General features: G+C 40.3%; 2 protein-coding genes across 4 annotated transcripts; both read right to left on the bottom strand.

Annotated features, from left to right (window-relative positions):
- Window positions 1–1,032: 1,032 nt before the first annotated feature.
- LOC125891024 (cell division control protein 42 homolog) lies at window positions 1,033–18,479 on the bottom strand. Of its 3 annotated transcripts, none has more exons than XM_049580023.1 (6): window positions 18,367–18,479; window positions 10,987–11,127; window positions 9,467–9,539; window positions 9,099–9,208; window positions 8,499–8,696; window positions 1,033–2,915 (listed from the first exon to the last, which is right to left on the bottom strand). In XM_049580023.1, the coding sequence occupies exons 2-6, from the start codon at window positions 11,089–11,091 to the stop codon at window positions 2,826–2,828; spliced, it is 576 nt and encodes a 191-aa protein (XP_049435980.1). In that variant the 5' UTR covers window positions 11,092–11,127; window positions 18,367–18,479; the 3' UTR covers window positions 1,033–2,825. The 3 variants fall into 3 exon arrangements, with proteins under 3 accessions (XP_049435980.1, XP_049435986.1, XP_049435984.1); XM_049580027.1 differs by lacking the exon at window positions 1,033–2,915 and adding an exon at window positions 5,263–6,336; XM_049580029.1 differs by lacking the exons at window positions 1,033–2,915; window positions 18,367–18,479 and adding an exon at window positions 5,256–6,336 and having other exon boundaries at window positions 10,987–11,100.
- A 708-nt stretch (window positions 18,480–19,187) lies between these two features.
- Window positions 19,188–25,615, bottom strand: snrpe (small nuclear ribonucleoprotein polypeptide E). Its single transcript, XM_049580030.1, has 5 exons — window positions 25,431–25,615; window positions 24,814–24,840; window positions 24,659–24,721; window positions 20,814–20,892; window positions 19,188–19,419 (listed from the first exon to the last, which is right to left on the bottom strand). Exons 1-5 carry the CDS (start codon window positions 25,482–25,484, stop codon window positions 19,364–19,366), a joined length of 279 nt encoding a protein of 92 aa, XP_049435987.1. The 5' UTR covers window positions 25,485–25,615; the 3' UTR covers window positions 19,188–19,363.
- Between the last annotated feature and the right edge of the window lie 1,921 nt (window positions 25,616–27,536).

Raw genomic sequence — 27,536 nt, 5'->3', positions numbered from 1 at the left:
ATAAAGTATCTCTGATTCTGATTCTGTTATGGCTACACCTATACTCCATTTTTTTATTGATTGATTATTTTTGGTTGGACATTTTGCCATAGATAAGTTATAACTTGTCATGAACATTGTTGTGATCATTACACCAACAGACCATAATGATTTATCTGCAAACAGCATGGTATCAACAGTGTCATCATAAATATTACCAAGCAAGCCATTTATGTCTAAAAGTTAGTTTATGTGTGGGGCTGACTGAAATACATCTTGGTCATGATTCAGCTATCAACAAGCTGCACTTTGGCAGTTTGGGGTTAAAAGACAGTTCCAGATTTATTTTATGCAGCTTTGGAAAAGCCATTATACATGTTGGCACTGCCTGTATGGACCTCTGCAGACCTTATAATGATTTAAGTCTATTATACTACTGTTTCACATTTAATATGTATCACTTTCATATATTAATATTCAATATTTTGCACCAGTGTCATTGCCTTTCTCCATTTTGTTTCATACATTTTAAAAATCTTCATGGGTGGTTTGAGTTTTATCTTACCTCTGTGGGTGATGTGCACACACAACCCCAGTATCAACATCCAATTATCAGTTTTTAAAGTGGAAATAAATGCAGGCCAGTGGATTGTGAATAGCATCAGCAGTGTGTGTGTCTGTGACCAAAAGAGGGGCACCAACATCAGGGGCAATTACGTTTGGGTGGACAGCACCTCCTGCTGGCTGAACGTGCCACAACAGGCTCGTGCAGCTGTGATGAACACTAACAGCTGAACAGTAGACAAACTGGATGTAGAGATCCCAGTTGCCTTAACAAATGTAGCCTGCCACCTTAACAAGGCACAGGGCCCACCACTATGTTGGTCTGATGTCTGATGTTGAAGGATGACAAAAGATCTCCCTTGACACTATTCAAACATGAGCTAGCATACAACACAATCATGATAACTGAAAACTATTGTTAGGTGGACAGGTCATTCTCTTGTTCATCAGTCACAATAAAAACCAAAAAGAATGGCAAGGTAGAAGTGGTAAAGGCAATTAAGGTATAAGTTTAATATTTTTTAAAAGAATGCATATACAAAGAACAAAGACTTTAGACAGAGCATTTGGTTTTGCACCAAAACAACAACAGGTTATAATAATTATACTGACTTGGGCTGGAAATCAACCCAACTCTAAGCCACCAGTAAAGAAAAACAAGAACCAACCAATCACAAATAATCTTAACCAAACAGTCTCTCTGCCATTGGAGGTTTTTATTCAACTAAACCAATCAGAGCTTTTCTTGGTATAAACTGGCAGGGAAGAGTTCAGATGGGTTCCGACCCCTAAATGTAAAAGGAGTGAAAGTAACCTTCTTTTTATATATTTATATATATAAAATAAAAAAAAAAAAAAACAGCACAAACAGAAATAATGAAGAAAACAAAATATTTTGGTAAAAACACCTGGAGCCTACATCAACATTGTGTGCCAGCTTACATTATAATTACATCTGTTAAACCTATCATTTAGAACAGAGACCAAGGCTCAGCTACACGCAGCAGCGTACAGTTAGAGGGCGTACAGCAGAGCAGACAGCCCTCAGCTCCTCAGACGAATCAAAAACACATCAGGAAGGCACCAAATTCTGACCTGGCACAGAATTGTGGTGGAAATTCATGTTCATTGATCAGTTGTCTAAGTACAGTTCTCCAGATTTGGCTGCCAGTGCACGCCAAGGAACACTTGCTTTACGTGGCTGTCTCTGCTGTACCCGCTCTGAGTGTACAGTGATGACAATGTTAAAACATTTCCCCCCCTTGGTCCCTGGCAACGCGTAAAGAACACACCGCTTGTTCTGCTAACACTGTTCAAGTTCCCTGCATCTAGAAGGCCAATTCCTGCGGTCGACAAGTGGACCCATTACTACTGGATGCCTTTAGCTCTTCAAGTGATTACCACACTCCAAAATGGACTGCGACTCTGCGCTGTGAACGTCCACACTAAGAGGACTGGATACTAGATGGCAATATTTGCTGATTCAATTTCCTCGGTGAGAGCTGTGTGGAGTTTTACTTGTATTGCTCTGAATTACTGATCCCTGTCGGATCTACACGGTTTCCTTAGTGGTTAAGAGCGCGTCTGTCTGGAACATGGAATAAATATCTCAGACTTGTGTTGGAGGAGAAAAGGGGGGTTGGCAAACAGAAACAAAACAACACTACTTTGTTAGCAATTCTTCTGGTAGTGCTGAGAAAGAAGGTAGGGATCGGCCAATGAGTGTGCTCGTCAACAGAGAGGACGGGACCAGCAGCATGAGCAGCCACCAATCAGGTGGCTGGGAGGGGCTGGGGTGGGGCTTATATCCATGAAAATTTTACATTGGCTGAGGACGTCTAAAAGTTGATTAGGCCACAACACTGACTGAATCCAAATCAATCTATCAAAAGCTCCACAGAATGAGTTCTACTTGTACGTAAGCTTGGTGTCTGGATCCCCGTTGGAGGCTACGCCACCCTGCCCGGAGCCCACAGCAGCCTGTTGGCGAGGTTAGGTTGATCTTCTGTCCCAAACTCAAGACTTAAGGGTGAAGCTTCTTATTATTGCAGAGAATTATCTGAAACATTGTAGGCTGTTTTCTGTCTAGTCTTCTCTGTGGAGGACAATGCTGTCGACCAACCTTAGCAGAGCGAGGGAAAGGGGTGTGGTGGCAGGGGAGGGTGTGTGTGTGTGTGTGTGTGTGTGTGTGTGTGTGTATATGAGTGTCTGTGTATATGAGTGTGTGTATTTAAGATGTATGTATGCATTATGTGTGTATGCTCTGAAAAAGGAGGAGCCTCTCATAGCAGCACACATTTGCGTTTCTTCTTGGGCTCTGGGGGCTCCAGTGCAGCCAATATCGCCTCATCAAACACATTCTTTAGGCCTTTCTGTGAACACAAACACACAAACGCACAGGCTCAATGAGGGGGCAACGCAAACACACACAGGTCAATTAAAAGGGTAGGGAAACGGGAAACACAATAGCAGCTTAAACAGAGGGATAATAACTGGGTGAAAACAAAGCAGCATTAAACATCTTTAGAACAGTGACTACTTTTATATGCACAAAATATTCAGTTTTTTGCCCTTATTTCGCAAAAAGACAAAATTCCTTCAAAGCTGTTTGCATTTAGCTGTGCATACTCGATTCATGTGCCCTAACACTTCATTCATCACGTCAAAATATGGAAAACTGGAATGGCTGGAACTTCTTGTGCCATTGTTGTCATTGACTGATTGTTTTTCCCACTGGTGGTGGACATGATCGACTGTGCAAACACAACCTCCCTCTTTTATTCCTGCAACCATTTTCTTAATAAGGTCAATGCAGTGATATTAGTGCATATCCAAAAACCTGTTCATATCCAAGTCTTTCATATGGTTTAAAAGTAGGTGTGTTTCTCCTTCTGACTAGAAGCATGGGCTTTTCTTTTGGGCATGTATCTCTACCCCAGCCTTACAAACTGTTGGCTAGTTGGTTTGTGTACAAAGTATCCATGACAACACACAGAGCTGACTGTAAACAGGAAAGATGCTGTGTGTCGCAAACAGCTGAAAAAACCTCTATTCAAACGCATATTCAGAATGTGCTGTAAACATGTCCCGTAACCAACACAATCTCGCGCATTCCGCATCTTATTCAGGAAATGGCGAGCTCGGAAAAAGGCCTACTTTGGAATATCCAAACAGATTATGCTGTTTACATGACCCGTATTAATTTCAGAATACTGTCAAATTCGGAATATTTGTGTGCATGTAAGCATAGTCACTGTAATGTGAGAGTGCTGTTGGGGACAAAAAAAATTAACAAATATGTAAATTATTTCAAGAGGATTGGACCAGATGTGCAACAAAAACACTAGAGAATGTTCTGCTTTCCTATAAATGTGATTAGTAGTGTGAGCCACATCAGGGAGTAAGTGTCAACAACACAAATCACATGCATGTCTGAGTGCAAAATGTAGCTGAAACAAAGGCAAGTCAAACAAGAAAAGTGGAGGAAAAAGGCAGCATAACCTCTGACGCTACAACACAAAAATGGAATGTGAGCATTTCCATTCCACACCCCCTATTTTTCTTCATCAGCTCTGCTCTTCAGATTAAAATCGCTGACTGACTCACGACAAGAGGCCGTCCAGATTCAACATATTTAATCTGGGTCCACAAACTGGGTCTACTCTCAGCCTCACAAGTGAATGTTTCTTTTCTCTTTGTATTTGCCCTGGAGCCAAGCTGCTTACACCATGAGCCTGGTCATGTGAAGTAACCAGAGCTGCTCTGACACAGTGCTGCACTATACAGTAAACCAGTAAGCACCCCCGGTGTTGTTTCACTCAGTTGACTAACCCTACTAAAATCTTCTCTGACAGAGCACTGGGAAAGAAGAGAGCCAGAGAGGAAAGCAAGTTCATTTGTCCTTTATTAATTCATTTCACAGGTCATTTCACACAATTATAGCTTTTTAATTATCTGTGGCACATGTCTCATATATAGAGAAAATTGGGCCAAACACGTAACCAAGGAAGCATTTTTAGAAGATTACAACCATGACACATCAAGTGTAGCTTCACTATAAGCCATCATGAGACCATGACAGTACTGTCTGACCATGGGGCAGAACCATCATGGGGCTTTTTATCAGCGTGGTCACACTGACAAACTGGCCCAAAACTCTCTGTACATGACATGAGTAATTAAAAGCCCTACATGTAACCATAGTCAGACTCCAAGGTCTGTTTGATCAAACATCAGTAGTACATTAGTACAAAAAATACATTAGCATTAGAAATGGAAGCTCTGTTTAGTGTTGAGATCAATCTCAGTGTGGAGCCATGTGAAGCCTCCGCCCTCACTTCAGTCCAAACCCTCCCCACATTAACTACTACTACAGGATGGGGGGGTGGGGGGGGGGGGGTGGGGGTGGGGGGGGGGACGACGACTAACTAAAACAATGGCTGCATCCCAAATGACATCCTACATCCTCTGTAAGATGTCGCTCCACTGTTGGCCAGGGGCCACATTAGGGCTGGGCGGTAATTCGACTTATTAAGATATAGATATATTATAAAACAAAATATAAGACAAAACAGTAGCATTTATGTTGATATAGTTTGATGTTGTGTTACACAACCAGTTTCTTCATAAAGTCATACCAGTGTTTACATCTCTCCTCTCTAACACACCACGCGCGCACCCCCCCCCCCCCCCACTCACTCTCTAGCTCTCAATAGCTATTCTATTTGGTAGCTGTTGTCTGTCAAGCAATGGTCAGACAGAGATGACATCTGGATGCGGGTCACAGATGTGTTTATAAAAATGCAGAGCAGTGATAAAACAGACACTTCATACACAAGACGTAACACAGACAAAGTTTCTCTCTGTCCATGCTACGTGTATAAATAATAACAAATGAAGAAATTTGAAACAATGTCGGCATTTTTAAGCACTATATTAATTTGAAAGGTCATGTAAAATGACTTAAAACTCCCTCTAACAGAATCTGAACAGTCTCAAACTACGCTGGATTCACTTGACACCTTTACACTCATCCTTTGGGCTAGGTATCCCTACTCCATACATTTAAGGTATCAACCGAAATAAAGAGGGAAACCCTGTCTTTGCATTTTATTTTGATAAGTCTGTTGTAATGAAAGTGCTTGTTACATGTTACACATGACTTTGACTTACAACTGAACAGTTAGCCCACTTTGTAGGAAACACAGAGATGTGTGTTGTGGATTGGCATTCAGCCTAAAACTACCAAGGTATGATCTTTAGTCCATATCGCCCAGCCCTAGGTCACGTCAGTAAGCACTGGGCCAACGAAGAAAAACTAGGAATGATACAGTAGTGAAGTGCAGGATTTATGATGCAAAATTAAGCTTTCATAAAACACTCCAGAGGAAAGATATGAAGTACATTAACACACCAACCAAACAGACTGTCAGCAGTTACAGGTTAGAAAAGGCAACAAGTAAAGTCAATGAGGTGTAGAAAGGCCAACATGAGTCAGTGAATCAGGCCATGAAACAAAGATTAGTTACAATGCACTCTGACTGATGGACTGGTTAGTCAGATGGCTGGGATTGGTCTAGATTAATAGTAAATACATGGAGAGAGGGAAGGAGAGGAAAGGTCAGAGATGGGGTAGAGAAATGAAAAATGAAGAGGATAATGTCAATCAGAGGAGGAAGAGATGAGAGCAGTGGCACAGAGTGTTCAAAATATACAGCATTTCCTCTTTCTCTGCGTCTCAGGCGGCTCTAGGGCAGCTAGGATAGCTTCGTCAAATACATTCTTCAGCCCTCGCTACAATGACAGGAGAGGGAAGAGAACAAGAGCACAATTAGCACAGCAAACACAGAGCGAGATAGACGGGAGAGTGAGGTAAGAGGAACATGGCAGAACGAGGAGGAAAGTATAGGTGTGAAATACAAAGAAGGTATGAGTTGCAGGGCGTCTGTGTGAAGGAGATGCATAGCACAAAGATGACAGTGTTGAGATGAAGGCAGTCGCTGCGTAGTTGACTGTGCAGTGCTGAGATCCCCAACAGGAAACAGGATATTACATCAACAGCTATGCAACAGTTGTGCCAAGGAGGGGGGAGGAGGAGGAAGGAAGGGGCAGAGCAGAGAGGTGGGGACTCCGCCTCAACTCCATCAACACTATTGTTCTCTGCCTGAGTGAGGCCTAGCTCATCTGTTCTCCTATGAGTCATGTTCCCTCTGCTTGCTTTCCTCCTCGAGTTTCCAGCAGTGATGCACCACAGCCAACACAAGTACTCAGGATTGATTAAGTAGATAAACACACAAAAGCACAGACTGATTTATTAATCTGAAAATCTAACACAAGTACTGACTGCCACAGTATTGAACCTAATATTGAGTTTAAGACATGGTAATTCACACCATCTACTCTTGGTATTATTTAAAGACTTCCTCTAAAAGCATATAATTAGTTTCATCTAATCACACACTGGCCATTACAGTTCCAGGACTCAAATTACTGTACTACATGAATAAGTGCATGCAACTTTTAAAATTAGTTGCATTTTTCTTTTTACTGCATTATCTGGTATTCCTCCTTCTTTCTCTGAACTTCCACCACTTCAGATTTTACTTGATCAAAGTCAGTGTCATCCTGAACAGGATTACATTCAAACTTTCAGCAAACCTCTGAAGGAAAACATTGATTTATTTAATTTGTAAGAGTTTAAAAACTTTTTTTTTAGTGTTTTCAATATCATTTAAGCTCACTTTCCCTATACAGCTATCTATGGTGAAATTACTTTTGGTCACTGTCAGGAACCACTGTGCTCTGTAAAAAATTAGCTCATGGTTTCATTAGGTACATAAATGTGAAAGATTATTGTCAAAATGCGAGTCCTCCTTTGTCTTTGTCTTCTCCAATTACCAGTCTGTAACAGAATGAATAGATGGGCATCAAAATCCAAGCAGCTGGCCTAACAGGGTTTTCGCAAACAGTGGTTCGCTTGACTGCTGTGTCTTACAGTGATGCTTTTACTCTGTGCTGCTCTGTCTCGTCTTTTTTCTCTTTGCAGTGTAATCTGTTATAAGTTTATTTTTCACCATCTCAGAAAATGGCTGTGTGGCATGTGGAAACTGTCATTTGTATGAGCCTCACTGTCAGTGTGTTGGCAACCCTAAAGAGTTTTGTGCACCAGTGCATTAACAGCTGACAATTACATGCACAGTTCAGATTTTCCATGCACTACAGTGCATGTGGTATTTTGAGCCCTGAATTTTCATTAAAAGATTTGCCTGCACAACCACAGCCACTCTCCCGAAAAACATAGCTTCTCTATTTGACTTCACAAACTGCATCATTTTCACATTAGAAGACATGTTGCTCCCAAAGAAAAACTGAAGCTATTTTGTAAAGTTATTGATATCTTAACATTTTGTCACATATTGTCCTTCAAAGCTGCACTGTGTCCATTCTCAAATTACAGACACAAGCAGCACACTTTTTACTCCAGGTATAGGAAGCAGATCTGAGGACACGGCCAAAGGTCACGTTGTACTGGGAGACTCCCAGGAAAAAGGTGCACAAGACCAGATTAGTGTCCCTCTCGCTGGACTTCTGTGGTGGAGAGGCTTGTAGGAAACACCTTGCCTGACCCTCCTTACTAGAAACCCTGGGAAACACCACTCTCAGCTAAAGGCAGATAGCTTACAGGACCCAGGATGCACTGCGGTCTTAGGCAACGTTTTTAAGCCATATGAAAAACGTCTAATAATTTGTAATTAGTAATACCACCGAGCTCATAAGAACAGTGACTGAAACCAAACTGGCATGCAGAATAAAACCCATCAACCAGAGCGTGCACAGGCCAGGGGGGTGTGGTCATGTTCCTCTTTCCTCCTTTTTCTTAGTTCTTGCTATCAAGGTGTGGATCATGTGTGCCAAGAGTGTATGTATGTGTGACTGTATATATTTATATATATTACCTGCGTGAGGGCTGAGCACTCCACATATTTCACAGCCTTGAGGTCTCTTGCCAGCTTCTCGGCTGTCTCTGGAGTGATGGGCTTTTGCTTGTTCTTGGCCAGCTTCTCTATAGTGGATGGGTCATCTCGCAAGTCAATCTGAGTCCCAACTAGCAGGAAGGGGGTCTTTGGACAGTGGTGGGTGATCTCTGGAACCCACTGTATACACAAAAACAGGGTTATGCGACGGTCAACACACTGCATCACAAGCATTTAACATTTTACTGTAAATTAGTGGATACCTGTTTAAAATAGGATGGGGACAGGTAGCCAACTAGATTGTTTCTGCTTACATTCAATCAAAATTGATTGGTCACTGACCAGCTCCTACAACACAATCTGCACAGCAACTGATAAAATAAAGCCCTGTGCTAAACTTGGGCTGCAAATGACAAATCACAAGTCTGTGATTATTTTAAAATATCTATCTTACTATTTAATCATTAACTGAGTATTTTAGGATATTTCAAAAAAAAAAGGAAAAAAAAAAGAACCCATATTTCACAAGAGACTGGGAAAAAGACCAGTCGCAAGAGAATAAAAAGGAAGGGCTTGACTTGCCTTTTCTTTGACGTTTTCAAAGGAGGAGGGGGACACGACGGAGAAACAGACGAGGAAGACATCTGTCTGGGGATAACTCAAAGGTCTTAACCTATCGTAGTCTTCCTGACCTGGAGAAACACCATAAAAAATGTTTAACTCACACAGTCTGGGCATCATTACCAGCAGTGACACAATGAACAAAGCAGGGTATCTCTGTTGGTAGAACCAGGCACGGCACCAAAAACAGGGCATCCTCAGTGTTAGGTTTAAGAGCCATCAAACACACCCAGGGTTGGAAATTGCAAAAGTTAGCATGTGGGTGGAAAGTGAAGGAAGACAACTTTAACAGCACTACACAAGTGATAGTTGGTATCGGAAAGACGTACCTGCTGTATCAAACAAGCCCAGAGTGTAGGGCTCTCCTCCAATCATTACAGTTACAGCATAATTATCAAACACCTACGAAACACAAACCAAAACCAACAGTTAGCTCATTTGCTTAATAGTAAATTATGTATATATTTTATCACCACTGGAGTCTAGAGATATGTTGAAAATAATATAAGTACTTTCACATTCAATATCTTTTAAACTGATCATCTTCATGCATCAGGTTCTAACTGACACAACTCAAACTGTTTCAGGTAGCTGTGTTCACATACAAACTTTAATCGAGCAGCAGGAGGTCAACAGTGGTTTGCTACTTCAAAGTACAACAGAGAAAATAGGACAGAACAGCATGTGATCTGGAAGGTTCTTCAAATTCGTAAATAAAATAATCAGTTAGCCTGTTTATATCTGCTATTAACATGCCTAAGGGGTGATCACATGTGGACCAGCATTAAATGTAATTTTTTAATTTTAATTTTTTTTTAACTTTTTAAATTTATGATTATGATCTGATTAATCAAACTTTTTGGCAAGGTGGTCTGGGATGCATTTGATGACACATCTTCTCTAATGTGAACACTAACACCTCCTGATGCATCCCTGACAAGGACGTCATTATTGCAGGATGTGATGGTTGTTTTGGTTGCCCTATGGAAGGAGAAATGTTGAATTCTGCTGCACGCTAGCAAACAAGAAGCATGAGTAAATATAATAACTGTGTGTGGGGCCACTTCGCTTTCTAGCATAAGTGACTTAGGCAGTAACAAAATCTGAACACAAGCAGTCAGCATGATAGACACAGGTATGAACGGCAATGTGTTATGGCAGTCCACCTGTGTTCAGATCCCGAAACGCGTTTTAATACCTGATATAAACAGGCTCTGTGATGCTAGCTAAAAAAAGCTGGGGTGACCCATCCTAACACCTGACACACTACTTGGGCTTTCTTAATTCAGACTTTTCAATTGAGTGTGCATGTACAATGACATGGCCTGTAGTTAGGCTGACGGGCTCAGCTCAGTGTCATTGCAGTGTGCAGATGAACAGTGTTTGGCGTCCCCCACGTCGCAAGTTCCCAGATATCCCCACTCATTTGCTGGCAGAGGTCAGCCAGGTGATGCATTTTGTGTCATCGATGACACATTCCACATCACCTGCTAGGATCTGGGCACTTCTTGGCATGGAAGTTCTGGGCACTTGAGGCACAGGGAAAGCTTAACATTATTCATCTGCACACACTGTGTTGATACAGAGCTGGTTAAAAATTGGCAATGTTTCCCTTCAATATTAGTCAACTGGCAGCATGCTAACCAAAGCTAAAAACATATAAACACCATGAAATTGATTAACTCTAAATTAACTCATAACATCAAAATTACATCAGAATTACAAATACAACTACAAAGGTAGAAAATATTAGGCTCCGTGGAAATTAGCAGCATCTGCCAACTGTGAGCATGTGGTAACTAAAAGAAAGAACATATTGAGGCCCACAAACGGGCATTAACACACTTACCGTAGGTACATATTCAGAGGGAAACTTGTTTGTGGTGTAAGAGATGAGCAGGCAGGTTTTACCTACAGCACCGTCCCCAACTACAACACACTTGATGGTCTGCATAGCTGTGTTTTACAGTCTTCACTATTCATTCAAGATCTGGAACAGACAAATAAATAGAAAGGAAAGTTAATTAGTTGATCACCAGTGAAGTCACCATGGGCAAAAAGTAACAACTACAGCCTGTACATTTTTTACCCCCTTTAGCATTCACTCATTTAACCTTATTATTATAAGTGCCTTGGGAACACCCAGTCTCAAATCTTTGTGGATTACTTAGGTCTGAATTAGCACTTTATTGGCAGTGTCGACATTGTAGCCCCTTTTACAGTGCCTGTTTAGAGTGGGAATATCACGCCATTATGCCACGACAGAGTGGTCTTGCCTCTGAACCAGGAATGTAGTAACAGAGCTGAAACGACTCATCTTCTAAGCAGGCAGTGTGCACGACAGGATCACGGGTGGCATGGGTGTGAAGTTCTGACATCGTGTTATGATTTTGAAAAGTAGCTGTCAGCACATAGCAGCTAACTAAGAAGATCAGCAGCCAAAAATGTCTGCAAATTGGGAGCACACTGCAGTTGGGGAGCTCCTTACCCTGCAATTGGAGGACAAGATCAGCTGCCATATGACAGGGATGGTAAATGATTGCTTTTGCCACATTATGCCTTTGTTATTGTTTATAAAGCCCTGCCAACGCATGTTAGATGTCACACTAGTGGCTGACGCTACTGTGTTTCATATCAGGCCTGTCATGCGTCTTTCATTGGGTGACTGCAGAATGCAGTGTATAACAGCACACCAGAGCAGAATGAAGCTGTCGTTGCTGGGTTCTGTGTAAAAATGCAAGGGGTGTGTAAAGAAGGGACTTCGTTGAGGGCCTACAGCCCAATCTCTCTGTAAAAAAGGCTTGTTTCGACAGGACGCAGAAGCAGAAGTGCATAGGGGACATTCCAGTTTTCCGGGGGAGACCCTGGAAAGCTCAACACCAGATGGCATTTTGATTACTTGTCAACGAGAAACTGTTGGTAAGAGCATTTTTCAATATAACTCCAAAATGGGACCCTGACCTAAATCTGAAAATTGAGGTGCCCAAAGCCCAGAGAAAGAATGTCATTATCTATTTGAAATGGATATGTTTATGGGGAGATAACCTTGTTCAGTTACAGATTAATAACTGGAGCATCCTGATCAACCACAGGGTCAATGCAAGTGTCCAGATGTCCAAATGAGGTTTTGTAATTTAAAGGATTGAGGGATTGTGTAGACCCACAGCTGGTGACTGTGGATGGAGGAAAACACTGAAGAAAAGAAAAACCAACCAGACTGGGGTTGACTCCCTTGCACTCAGTTGCCACAAAACAGATTGGAAATCCAGTCTTTACTCGTGTTGGTTTGACACTACAGAAGCGTCAAGAAACAACAGATCATATGAACCTTAACTGATACTTGATAGGGTCTTACATTAACATGTAATAAAACATGGACAACATGCTCACAACTTGTCAATATCTTAAGGACTGTGCCATGGCAGTCAACTTCAATGCTGCTGGTGGAAAAGGGGATTCATGCTCAATCTCTTCACATAATTGAGCCGAACTGTTTTTTTTTTCTCTAGAACAATTCTATTAAAATTCATTTGAGTTGGGAATCTGGAAACTGGGCAAAATGAGTACAGTACAGACAGAGTATACTTGTAAGACCATCCTGATTACGTGAGCTCAACATTGTTTCACTTTCTGTATCACTCTGGACTTGGTCCCGCCCCAAACACTTTCCAGAAATTAAAACCCATTCAGGGCCCATCAGGGATCTGCTGCACAGCTGACAAAGTAAGCAGCCAATTAGGGACTGCATTGTAGTTGATGACGTAAAGTGCAGGCCGCATCATGCTGAACAGTAATGGCGGCTCCCCAAGCAACAAGTGGTAACTCTAACTTTAGTTATCACAGCAATAAGTGAAGTCATTGCAGAAACCGAGTCAGTAACAACAATAAATGAAAGACAGGAGTATGCACTTGCGGAGTTTCTCAGAGGAAGACATTTTCACCGTTCTTCTGACTCGATTTGGCAAAAACTTGATTTATAAAGTAGCTTAGTGATGAAGGAGATGTTCCCCATGGTTTTGTTATGCTGATTGACTTAAAGAGTTTTTTCTGTTAGGGCGAGTTCTCCATCCCCCTGAAAGTGTTTGGGGTGACATCGAGTCCAGACTGATACTGAGAGCAAAACAGAATGTTGAGCTCATGTTATAAGGATGGTCTTACCATGTTACAGATAAAGTACTCTAAAAGGAGTTGTGTTGAAACTAAGACCAAGCTCTGATTACACAACAGTTGTCAGAATCCAAACAGCAACATTGTCATTAAAGGTTGCCTGTTTAGCTGCAAGTCAGCAATCAAGATCCCACAGCCGCCAGAGGAAGGACAACAATGCCTACAAGAAATCCTTTGACTGATCACAGTCGGAGGAGCACAGGTGTTACTTGTGTACTACATTTACAATGGCTCTGCTCTATTCATGCGTATGCCATGACAGTGTGACAGTGAGCCAGTGTGAACAACACCAGGACTCTGAGACTCAAGCAGCTGCACTAAATTCAGCTAAAGCTGAAATACTCAGTGTACAATTGTACACTGAATGTCTTTGGGTTTTGGCCTGTGGGACATATTGAGCATTTTTCACTACTTTTTGACATTTTATAGACCAAATGCTTGGACTAATTGGGTAAATACTTGGCAGATTGATAATAATTAGTTGCAACCCATTGATTTTATTATTCACATCTGCGCTTTTTCTGCTGTCACATGACAAAATGCCTTCAATGAAAAGGGCCTTTGCGATGTGTAAAATAATAATAAAGGTTGGCCTTGAATCTGAGAACATTGTGATGCACGGTGATGCATTGTGCATTTAGAGAAAACAGGCTATATGCAGTATGTGGACCACAGTATTCCCGTTTCTCCTCCACAAGTTACAGTATGTCAGTGCCAAGCCACTGCAGAGCTCTGCACCACTGTGTGGGGGTGGGGGTGTCATTGAGTAAAGCAAGAGGGACAAAGCTGCAGACGCCAAATGTTACGGTGTGAACATGGTTTAACAAGGGAACAGAACACAGGTGGATGTCCTGCAGAAACACAGAGAATACGACGGTGCAGATTTCTTCTTTCTTTCTTCTAGCATACTAATAAAGCCATTGCAAAATAGCTGTTATGTTAGATTAGTGAAAGAACAGTCAGTTGCACTGGCGATCTCTGTTACAGCCATATAACAATACATCTGCCTTTATACTGTATTTGATACATGTTTAATGGAAACGACAGACCAAAGTGGTCTGAAATTTGAGGCTGATTACACATCTGTAGTTGAATCAAATTACAATTTAGATCTTGTCAACATGAGTGTGTCATCCTGCTGTAGAGTACACTGATTTCTTTCCCAATATTTTCCAGGTAGGAGCTGGGAGAGGAAGCCAAGGGGCATTTCCTACCCCTACTTCATACAAGTCTGTACTTTAAGGTCTATTTTCAATGTAATCAAACCAGTGCAAGCTATAGAAACATTTCTCCAATACCACTGGACACACTTTGATACCAAAAATATTTTTTCGATATCTTACATCACCCTACAAAAACATTTTCCATATTAAGCACAAGGCAAAAAAATAAAAAAATAATAAGAAGAAACATCTGGTCAAAAATACAAGGTTTTGCTGTACAAGATGTTGAGGTAGAATACTAAAATAAAATATGATTAGAGAGCAGAGGGGCTTCTGGTAAAGGCCAGCTAGCCCTAATCAATTTGTGGAGGCAGCCCAAACTGAGGCGCAGACTCAACAGCTTGCAACCTTGACTAAAGGCCAGTTTCTCAGCAAAGACTCAGGAAAGGTTACCCTGACTGCAGACTAAACTTTGTAACTAAAAGTAAAAATACAGATGTGAAAAGGTTAAAGCATGCCACTTTAAAGAATCAATAAAAACGGCACTGCACAGCAGTCTAGGATATTGAGACAAGCTCACTACACTCCAAAGCATAAAAACTATCCATTGGCCAACAATCAGAAAAAGACTGTGTAATATTGATGGGTTCATCTGTCTGTTATGCTGACAGTCGAGTTTTTGGTTTTTTTTGCCTCTAAACAAGCCATTAAGGCATTATTAATGTCCATATTGACTGTTCATACTAACATGAACATTAGATGATGCTAACCCAATTTATTACTCGTGGTGTAAATCACGTTTCATCACAATATTATCATAATCATTGATTAAGCTGACCTATTGCTAGCCAGCACCATTGAAAGAGACTGCTGCAAGCTAGCAAGCCCATCTGTGGATGTAGCCTGCAGTCCCTCTGCCTCACTCCCCAACTCAACGACTGCACAGCCAGAAAGTTTGCTGATCCCACAGGGAAGGAGGGGGTGGTCAGGCCACTCCATGGAATACGACAGCAACAGTAGCTTGAAAAACAGCGCTATGGGTAGTTAGAGGAAACCTTTACTGATTTTTAACCAGCTCTGTTTCATTGCAGTGTGTGCAGGCAAAAGTACGGCAAAACACACTTAATCTGCACACACTTCGCAAAGTTTCCCTTTAACAGCTGCAGCAACTAGAATTCAGCCAGCAGCTGTTGGTAAAAACAGAACATGGCGGAGGCACATGTAAACACGACACAGGGACATAGAGTAGATAGAGGGACATCAAAACCCTACGCCTTGCCTCTAAGAGAGCACAGTAAAGTGGGCAGAGTTCATCAGTGTTTTTTGGCAAGGGTAGTGTTCAAAGTGACTAATCATCTCAATTTATGCCTTTTCATGGGGTGCCTAGCTATAAGCCATTTATTGCACGCAATGTAACGAGATGTCTTCACATCGAGCAATGTTTACTTCACCTGACTCTCCTCTCCAGTGCCACACTTGGAGAAACACAAAGTGGAGTCTGTAAACGATATCAAAATCCAGTTAAGACTCTCACGCAATGTTGAAATGAAATGAGTGCACATAAGTTATATTTCCAATCAATGCTGCACAGAGGCCCGGAAATGCAAACCACATATTTCCAAAAGAATGAATTTCTGGTGTTATTTTTGACATTTAAAAAGGAATTTTCTGGCCAAGCAGGGTTCTCGTTGTCCTGGCAGCCCACCGGGCCTGTACAATTATAGGGGAAGCATTCATCCAACAGAAAACTTGGTCACTAATTAAACTTTGGGTGCTATGATGAGCAACTGACTCTTTTGCATCATTATGAAATTAGAAGTGAATCTGTTGTTTGTTATCTGAACTTCATTGGCAGATATTATGCTCTGGTGACTTGTGTTGCACATAACCTAAGAATTTGACACCTAGGTGATTAAAATATAATCAAAGTATTCAAGCAAAACAATCATTAATTGATTACTTTTAGATTAAAATGAAAATTGAAAATCTTAGCAGTACTAGCTTTCTGTTTGAGGGTTAGATATTGCTTTCTTATACCTCAGTGAATAAATTGTGGTCACTTTGCTACCTGGACAGTTAAATAGCACAGAGCATACTTCAGAGTATGTGTGTTACAAACATGGTCGTAAATTGTGCTCATAACAAGGGGTTCTCCCAAAATGTCTACAGGTAAAGCAGACATTCTTGTTTTGCTCATCTATGTTTAGCAGGGCCTTTACTGGGATGGTATTCAGGTGACGTTACAACCCACAAAATCGAGTAAAGCTGTGCCTGAGGCAACATCAAATTGTTAAGTAAGGGAAAACCCTGACATTGTCTGGAAGAATCCTTTTGCTACTTTGGCCAATGAATGAACAGCTAGTTTCACTGTATGATGATCACTGCTACATTCATACAACAGTGTATGAACTTAGGTATCATACTGCCCTGCAGGGATAACATGTTTTTCATGGAACAATGTGTGGGTAAAGAAAATGTAAAAACGTCCTCTAGTGGGAGAAATTCTGAAATATTTGACTAACTCTCAGCTAAATGCTGCAGTAAGCCGATGGACATGGGCAACAGAGGGTGGCTGCAGCCGCAATAATGCTTCTAGACTTAATCCACGCATTTGTGTTTGTAGGCCAGCTAGCACTCTGAGGGCAGGCCAGCTTAAAGAGTAGTAGTGAAAGCAGCTGACATTCAGTTTAATGTGGCAGTTTACCCACAACTTAAGCTCATTTGAAAACAACTGCATGCAGCAAGACGTTTGGTAAAACTCTCATAAAATCATCTAGTCTGACCAGTCAGCATTTCTACTGAAAAATAAACAACTGTTCTGCCAACCACGGATCCAAACATCACTGCATCCACATAACTTCACGCCTGCATTACATCAGATTTGGTAACATTTCCTCAGCATCCTACTAACTCACTGTTATCTGACACAAAGTTTCAGTGATGCCCTCAAGCAAATACTTCCAGTCGAAAAACCTGGGGCATCTGGTCAACTGAAACTTTACACAAGGAGCCTTCAAATCAAAGAGCTAAGTCACAAGTATTTTCTTTAGACGTCGACACAAAATCAGTGACGAGTTCTCCAAATATTCCTTTACGATTACTTTAGTGTCCTCATAATTTATGACACGTCTGACTGTGCGACCACGAGTAGTGACAGAAATTGTTATTATTAACCTTACGTGTAATTATCGCTAACTACATAACAAGACACTTAAAGATCCCACCTGATAGATTGCTACCACTAAAAGCTCATGTTAGCTTAGATGCCCTAACTGTTGTATTCTGGCCACATCCCCGGCCTCAATCTGGCCTAATTTCCTGCCGGCTGTTTAAACTAACGACAAAACTAACTTACCTGTTTCTCTTTTTACTCAGTCTATATAGCAGACTTTTACCGTAGCACCCAAACATAACGCTAAATAACTATAATCCCTGACCCTGCTTAGATTATAAAAAGTAACGTTACCAACCTGGCGTTAGCGATTGTTACGCCTCCTTATTCCGCTCGGTACCAGCTAACCGCGAGCAGCTATTTACATCTTTTTCTATTTACTGCTCTACTCGAAGGCGATAGTAATGTCAAACTCTCACAATACTTAAATCCCCAATGAATCGGATTTGAAATACGACTGCCTCACGTCACACAGGTTTATTTACGAGCCGGTCCAATATTACAGACTGCCTGCCTGCCTGCTTGGCTAACTACTGTCCTCAATTAGCTTGCTAGCTAGCTGGCTCAGCTAACCTTAGCGGATGCTGTTGCTGAATGAGATAACCAATTTGAAAATTACACATCATGTAGCACATACGTACACCATAGATGATGATGACAATATACAAACTAAAAAACAACCACAAATGTAACCTAATATTGACAAGAAAATGCATTTTTTCCGTACCGTATCCTCTGTTTGTGTCTTTACACCGGGCGTTGGCAGCTCCGCACTAGGGGCTTCCCAGTCAACAGAACAGGGACACGTCGCGTGCGTGCTGCTGCACTACGTAATTACGTTGGTACGTTTCACTACAACCAGGCTGCTTCCCTTTATCTGCGACCAAAACCCCAAAACTAAGCAAACAACCTTCATGGCTCAACGGGTAGTCTTTGTTTTCAACATTTAAAAACACTGGTCATTTATAGTAGTCTGAATACAAAGCGTATTATACAATCTGGAAATGAACCTTAAATAGTATGGTTTGTAAATAGTTGCTGATGTGACATAGTTGCAAATGTGTTCCACCCACCTCGTAGGAAACTTACACCCAGGGATTTGTCCATGTATTCATATTCATCCAGTAAAAATGGATCAGAAACATTGAGCTTGAAAATATAACACATATCACATGGGGCCTGTATGGAATGCACAATGTGGACATGATTGTATTCGGGCAAATCTGCAGCCATGCTTCCAGCTGTGATTATTTTTAAGCCTTTTCACACTGTATCAAAAAGTACAATACAACTGCGTCATGTTCCAAAACTCTATATGTAACATTATACGTAAAAGTCCCCCTTTAAAATACAAGCAGGCTCATTAAGTATCTGTTAAGTAAATGTACATTTTTCTTCTTTATGTATGTGGCACTGAGGGTTGACCTACATAGGTACACTGCAATATCGGAGTTTGCCACTAGATGGCACTGCAGCCCAATGACCCACATACTCCTGCAAACTGAAGTTGAGAAACACTTTGAGAAGTTAAAATACAAACAACCGCCATAAGAAAAACGAATTTATTCTCAAAAACATAAATCAAACACAACATTCATGTTATATGAACACAGACATATCCAACATCATTTGCAAAAACAAAACAAAAATGGGAAATTCTTTCTTTCTAGGAAAGGTAAGATGGGATTCTCGGAGAGGTGAGATTCTTGGGTGTCTCCCTTGTCCTAGTTGGAGACGCTCTGCAACAAGGTGATGTTGTCTCCTTTCAACATGATCCTCCCTGTGAGACACAGAAGTGGAGAATGATCAGAAGAGCAAGATGACAGATGGAAAGAGATAAAGTTTCACTTCACTTAAGGAGAAAGTGCCAAGTGTTACAAATGATAGGTAACCTAGTACACAGTACGTGAAGGATCTGTACATTGGCTACGGTTACATGATGGCTTCTCATTCGGAATGAAATGAGTCTGAATGAAATCATTCAGAATTAAAGTGTTTCCAGGTAGTTTACATGGGAAATATTAATTCCGAATGAGGGTTTACATGGGAGATCCGTTCAATCGCCTTTATTCAGGTCTGCGCAAGGTTTGGGGCAGGGAAGGTTTCTGATTGGATAGGGGGCAGGGCGGATGTTACGTGTTTACGTTTACCGGAAGAAAACACTGTGGTCCTTGCTCCGGATAACAAGATGCTTGACGACACCGTTATTGCTGCCTTTTTCGGGTGTGTTTTGCTTATATTCTTGAAGCAGCAGTACGACAACAACCTTGTTCTGCTAATGCTTCATCTGTTGAGCAGGAGAAGGGAGGCAGAAGACCGTGCTGTGGCGAATGGAAACTGGTGAGTGCAACGAGTCCGACTGCTCTAGCTCAGCCCGTTGCTATGTGCGCTACATACGTCATCGCACCAGAAAGGCAAGGAAACGAGCATGCGCAGAAAGACCGGAATGAACTCAAAGAGGAATGAGTGTATACATGCACACAAAACTCTTTCATTCGGAATGACAAACGGAATAAACCACCCCCTTTAATCGGATTTAATTTTCAATCGGAATGACCACTTTTCAATCGGAATGACCGTTTACATGACCACTTTTAATCGGAATGGCCGTTCATTCCGATTAAAAGTGGAATTAAACTGTCCATGTAAACGTACTGAATGTCTGGCTTCCACTCAAAGCTAAGGTGTGTTCATTAGGAACACATTCATTAGGAAAACACTCTGGTAATGGAATAGTACAGTTGGTATTTTACTTTCTGGGTCTGTGAAAGAAAACCTGGGTGGTAAGGTGTTCCTTGTGTGGGTTTGGTGAGACTGAATTAGTCCATTCCCAAATTTATCTATAGCGTGTTTAATATATTCATAGTGAAGCAAAAGTGTTTTGCCAGCCCCAGAAAAAACTAAACCAGCACTGGCATTTTTAATATTTGGGGGAAAAAAAATTGTTCACAGGATATTTTTTTGTTATTGCTGTGATTAATTTTACACACACAAACAATCACCGTGTTGTTTACTGTACAAGAACTAACATCCAAGCCTTATGTGTCATAGAAGAGGTCAGTAACTGTCTATGGGACAGCATCAAGTGTGGTGATATGCATGTGTACAAATCAATGCTAAACACAGAAACAAAGAAACACAAAAAAACACATATCAAATGAAGGGTGCCCTTACCCAGCGGCTTTCTGTTCTTAGTCTTCATGTGGACTTCCTCGGCATCATCTAGAACCAGGTTCATGTACTCATCAAAACCCTAAGACAGGGAGGGAACAGTGAGCCAAAAAATTAGTTTCAGTGCACTAACACTTTCATCTTCTGATCCTAAACCCCTCATTTTTCTGTGAGGCTTGCTCTTATTGCAATCACCAACTGCACACACTCAATGTAATTTGCTTGTTTCAACTTGATGAATGCCACATGTTCGTGAGGAGGTACACATTTGTGAGATTTGACCAGTAGCATGATCAATGGCCCACAATTACTTAATTGCAGGCCACCCATTCTGCTCAGTGTGTCAGTTTCATTCACAAACATGCAACCTAAGAGTTAAGAAAATATCTTCTCATTGCAGTGCTTAAAGCTTTGCCATCTGAAATCTGCAGGAGAAATAATATATTAACAAATGTATCAGTGACAGTAGTGTTACAGGACCTAAAAAAAGTAGGATATATTAATACACCTGCCGACAACGTGTTATCAGAGCAGCGCCATTAGATGCTAAAAATGTCTTAGGGAGGCCGTCATGGGTATGTGAGTCACAGAGAAGAATGAGAGAATAGAATTCAGTAGCTGATGTTAATTTTCCATCATTTTTGCCAGTATTTGCCAGGAAAGTGCAGAGAAAGACAGGAAACACAGGGAGAGCAATTGAGAGGGGTATGACATGCAAGAAGAGTCCAGCCAGAACTAAATTGTGGATGCTGCAGTCATGTGGTTTGTTTCTTAACCAACAGTTATTAACCCAGACAATGACTTGCAGAGGGACGCTGAGGCAGATGTCAAAAGTGAGGGAACTGTACAAGCCGCCATGCTACAGTATGTCAATATAATCTAAAAGATAAAAAGTAAAAACTTAGGGGGGGACCCATTATGCTTTTACTTATTTTCTGGCATGTACAGTGTTACTGTGTTTTCAAGTTTCCAATGGGGATGCACCAATTGTGAAATTCTGGGCCCATAGTGATGTTTAAAACAACAATTTGGCCAATAGCCAACAGCTGATATCTGATACTGCTATTTTGTTGTCATTTATTTTGCTTTGGTTGTTATTCATTTCCCCTTTTGTGTCAGGGAAACAAATCAAATAACTCCTCTCTAATATCTATTTCATATTGCTGTGAAAACAAACAAATTTCTCCTTTACCAACTGTATTTAAACAAGTTTCTTGTAATTTTACAAGATTACATTTGAACACATCATTATGTTATCATTTACCTTCGCCCAAAACTCATTTTTACAGAAGAGCTTCATGTATCTCGACAGTTAGTTTGCAAACTGCTAATGTAACGGAATTAATATACAGTATGTATGATCCCACTTGCCATGGCTCACACTGCTTTATTTTACTTTCTCTGAAACTGATTTATTTTATGGTCAGTGAACACAACACACCTGCAGACTAGGGTCGTGCACCCCGGAAGATAGCAACACTTTGGCTGCGCTGTCTCCCTGGTAGGTGCACATGTTATCAGCTCCGTAATTATTTTGTATTAATTATCTTAACTTTATATCTAAGGGGTTGTGTATGTTACCTTTTGTAAGACTGGAGCTCCCAATCGGTTGAGCACGTCTTTCCGTAAAAGTTGACAGTGTTTTTAATTACTTGTGTGTAACGTGGTTAGCATAACTCAGGGTTTAGCTAACTTGCACTCCTTTTTTATTTGATATTCCCAGAGTGAGAGCATGTGTATGAATGAAGCCAAGACTGACTGTGAAAATATTTCCTCTGCCAGGTATGCTTTTTGTGTACTTTATGTTCATTGTAAAAACTAAGAACACTTTGGCTGTGCTGTCTCCCTGTGTGAGAGCACATGTATGAATGAGGCCAAGACTGACTGAAAATTTCCTCTGCCAGATGCAGGAATAAACGCCGGGTGCCAACAGTGCTTCATGACTGATTTTTCTCGTGATTATACACAAGGCAAGAGAGAGTACACAACTGCTAAACTAACAGCAAATAGCCAATGTTAACTAGCTCTCCTCCTGACAGTGTCAACATGGATTTGTTGTTCTCAATGTAGCATTATGTGGGAAAACTATAGGGTGCATCCATTTATGTGTCGATAGTGAGTTTACAGCGTCCTTCATCCTCACGGCATCTCAGGAAAGACCTCTGTTAATGCCTCCCAAAAAATCCTTTCTCCCCAGGACAACAGGGCGCTGTTGAACCCTGCTTTTTAGCCTGCCCAAGTGATTTAGCACAATAGAGAAACATCAGCCACTGCCATTGCTCAATGTCATCTTATTTGCAGACAGGCTGTTCACAGTCAACAAGGTCAATATTGTCTGATAAATCAGTGGATCCCTTGTTTCAAATTAAGAGGTAAATGTATGGAAGACATAATCCCTGTGAGCAAAAACTCCTGGCTTCAGACAGTTTTGAGAACCTGTCTCAACATTTTTTCTACTTGAGCTACAAGATAACGTCAGATCATGACATATTTCTTTACATGCTCATCTAGGCACACTACCGCAAGTGTTCACACTGCGTAGCCTACACTGCTACATGAAGCTACAAGCAAACATCAGGGAAACATAATCTTGGTTGATGATATTGTAAATTTCTCCCTCATTTTGGATTATATTCACACTGGAACATGTTCCTTTGTATCTGGAAGCTCTTATTAATATACATACATACATACATACACACTATATATATATATATATACATACATACATACACACTATATATATATATATACATACATACATACACACTATATATATATATATATATATATATATATATATATATATATATATATATATATATATATATATATATATATATATATATATATATATATATATATATATATATATACACATAAAAATGGTAGAAAGTGCCGCTTTTCTCCATTACAGTAATTCCTCTGGCTGCAGTTCAGAGACTACAAGATGCAGAAGACTTTGAAACTCTACTAATCAGAGATGGGTTGGGGTTTTTTTTCCGAGAGCAGGGCTAAAAAACTAATCGATGCAAAATTTATTTTATCTGTTTATCTATATACAGCGCACTGTGTTTCACACAAGTGATTGCTGCTGTCACACGCCCTTATGTTATGGAGAGGTGACTTGATTGGATGGTGCGAAATTGTAAAACAGAGAAAGAGAGGAACAACAGCTAAGGATGAAGCAAAGAGACAGGTCAGAGAAAACAACGGTGTCCAAAGTTTGAGATCATTTAAAGCTGAAACAAAACGAAAACTGTACAGTGTGTCTGATGTAAATCCAAACTATCTTACAAGAACTTGCACAATGTTAATGCTTCAGCATCTCAGCAGAAAGCATCCAGTCTATGTATGCATCCAGTCCAAAGAGCTGACTAAACACAAGGTAATGTTAATCAAAACCGATAAACCGTGATTGAACAGTGAACATTGATGTATTGAGTCCCTGGGACCCACATGTGGTCATTTAAGTAATTTCCAGGCTGTTTTTGTTGAACGGGATCTTATTGTTCACCAAAAAGACCTGTCTGTGTAAGGATCCCTTCTATTATGTTGTCAGAGTAATCAACCCAGTCTGTCAGTGGCAAAATTATGCAGTTTTGGTGGACCTAAATTAAGAGTGTACAAATGCTTCAAGTGGTTTAATTGCAGTGTGTTTCGCCTCTGCAGCTAGACCAGTTTCAAAAATTGGTGTCTCCATTAGTAACTTAGACACAAGAACAGGGGAAAACAGGGTCCAGGTTGAAAGATACAGATGGGATGGGATGATCATAAGAAATCAACCTCTGTCGTTTTTTAAATTCCATTTCAATAAAACAGACAAATTGAGCAAAAAGATAACTTACAATAATGCAGCCCTCTATCCGCATGTTCACCTGTTCATACAGCCAGACCTGGATCCGAGAGCGCTGGGAATGAGAGGAAAAGAGTTGTTTAATCCATCTTATTGACACAAAACAAATTAGAATAACAGTGGAAAAAAGGTTCAATGCATACTTACATTTTGTAGATACCTGAAAATTAGGTTCTGATACATGGAGTCAAGGAAATTCACGGTTCAAAGCAAACGCACACATACTGATACACGCTTACCGTGCTCACTGTGAAGCGTTGTGTACTGATAGTGTTGTCTGGTGGCATTTCAGACTTCCACAAACAGAGTAAGCTTAAGAAAAACTACACTGAACAACATGTCAATATAAAAAACTAGTAAGGTAAAAGTCACTCTCCACTTCCACTCAAACTTTTTTTTTTCATTTGAATATATAACCAGCAACTCCTGCAATAACGCCACAATGTAGAACACCAGAGTTGCTGGATGCAGTTTAGCATGCTATGGCTACACACAGCGGCTAACGCTACATACCGGTCCTCTATATGCACTACAAATAACCAGACCTGGTTGCAACTCTGTTAAATCAGTACGCATATCTTGCTTGTAATAAGTCAGTATAACACCCTAAAGCTCTGTTAAGACTATCTTATCGTTCACACCGTTAAAGACAAATGACTAGCTGGCTAACGTTGGCTTTACAAAGGTTAGCCTAGCAGCTAACGTTAAGTTACTGTAGCAAGAAATTCAATCGCGTCTTTCGTTCAGTGCAATAAAAAGGATACAATGGGTTGCACCATAACCTTCTGGACCTTCTGTCCTTGTCCTCTGTACGCCATTTCTCGACCAAAAAAATACCAGCAGTAGGTATGTGTGAAAAAAAATTGGCCCTTTTGAAAAGAGAGCTCTTCAACGAAACACTCACGTTGTGATGTTGCTTTAATGGCGGGTAGCTTCGGTTGCTTCCGCGTGTAAAAAAAGATGACACAAAATGTGAAACAGCGCCGCCGCAGGTAGGAGGTCATTACTGCACCCACTTGTTGCTCCAAAATGTACACTAACAAGTGTGCACGAACTTACAAAATAATGGAAAGCTGACAATAAGAAATAAATAAATAAAACAACTTTTCTAATCACTCTTAGGTGCTGATACAGTAAAAAATAGCCTAGTAACAAAGTAGCCTGTAGCCATGTTTTTGTACTGCCACAGCCAAACACAAAAATAGACTTGTTTAATGGAGTTTGGCTTTTACATGATAACAAATGTTGGAAAACAAAAAATCTTGAGAGCAGCCACTGTCCCCTGTCATTGTGCACTGTATGGAAGTGTCATTTGTGCTATGGTGAAAGCTCCAAACAAACACAAACTACAGTTCATGTCTTTTTGCTAACATTTAATGAAGTCTGCACCATTTATGCCTACATCCATACTCTCATTTAAACCTATTTACAAATTGTCATTTTAAGTTGTATGTTTTGAAGGGCAATACGCACTGTCAAAAATCTTTCTTAAGCATGAAATATTTGCTCTTGATGTACCCAAAACATTTTTTACAATCAATATAAAGAAATACATTGATGCAATGCTAGTCTTTTTCCTTCACTTTACACTGGTTCTCATGCAAGGTGCGTCCTTTTGATAGCCTACATTCCACTTTTGACAATGTCAATAAATGAGGGTCCTAGCACAGCCTAACATTAGTGAATTTAAAAAAAAATCAGTTCATCTTAATATAGAGTGTTTTATTATTACACTTATAACATATGCATTGAGTTTATTATTCAGATGTTTTGTTTTTTGTTTGCTTTCTTTTTGTTGTTTGTCTGTTTTTTTTTGGGGGGGGGGGGGGGGGCCTGGCCTTATTTTTCCACCAGGTGGCCCCATGGGACAGAAAAAAAAATGTGACTCCCTCTCACCCACCATCACTGCCACCAGTGAACATCCTTGTTTACTATGCACAGCTGTTTGTGGTCCTAGAGTTCTTTTAAAGTTTTGATATAATCTGCATTTGTACATATTCTGTGTAAAATTTAAAAAAAAAAAAAAAAAAGACACTTACACACCTGTTTCTCTCAGGGCCCTAGATGGCCCAGCATCTACCTGCCTAACATGCCCTGTGTATGGTCCGAGCATGTGGATGACACTGGTTACTGTATTCCAGTACAGTAGATTTCACCTGCACTTACACTGATAAATGCTCTTGTAGCTGAATGGGAGACAATTCTTTTAGCCAAGTTCAGAAGCAGGTTAATGGCCATGGTTTTGGAATGGCATGTTCTATAATCACACATGTTGCTGTAATGTTCAGGGGTCCACATACTTTTGTATGTTGTGTTTTTTTATTCATCTATAATGAGCTGTGATGAGCAGGGAATCTGGTTTCATGTCCAGCTGTATGAAAGACAACAGATGCCATAATAATTTTAATTTCATCAGCAACTCAGTACTTATGAGTTTTGAAATTTAAAAATTACAGAATAATAACACACATACATACATACATACATACATATATATATATATATATATATATATATATATATATATATATATATACATACTCAAGTGTTATTTAAATGTTATTAATTCTATAATCTTTAAATTTCAAAACTCATAAGCAATGAGTTGCTGATGAAATCAAAACTGTTATGGTGACTGTTGAAACAAGATTCCCTGCACATCACAGCTCACTACATATATATATATATATATATATATATGTGTGTGTGTGTGTGTGTGTGTGTGTGTGTTTATTTTATTTGTGTGAAATCCATGATATTTTAACAAGCATTTGTATATACTTATAATGAAAATATAAATGTAATATAAAAAAGGATCTACATATTCCCACCAATATTCATATTTCATAAAATGGTAAAAATGTGGTTTG

The sequence above is a fragment of the Epinephelus fuscoguttatus genome, linkage group LG1 (assembly GCF_011397635.1).
Source record: "Epinephelus fuscoguttatus linkage group LG1, E.fuscoguttatus.final_Chr_v1".
Classification (NCBI taxonomy): Eukaryota; Metazoa; Chordata; class Actinopteri; order Perciformes; family Serranidae; genus Epinephelus; species Epinephelus fuscoguttatus.
This window is presented reverse-complemented; position numbering and strand designations above follow the sequence as displayed.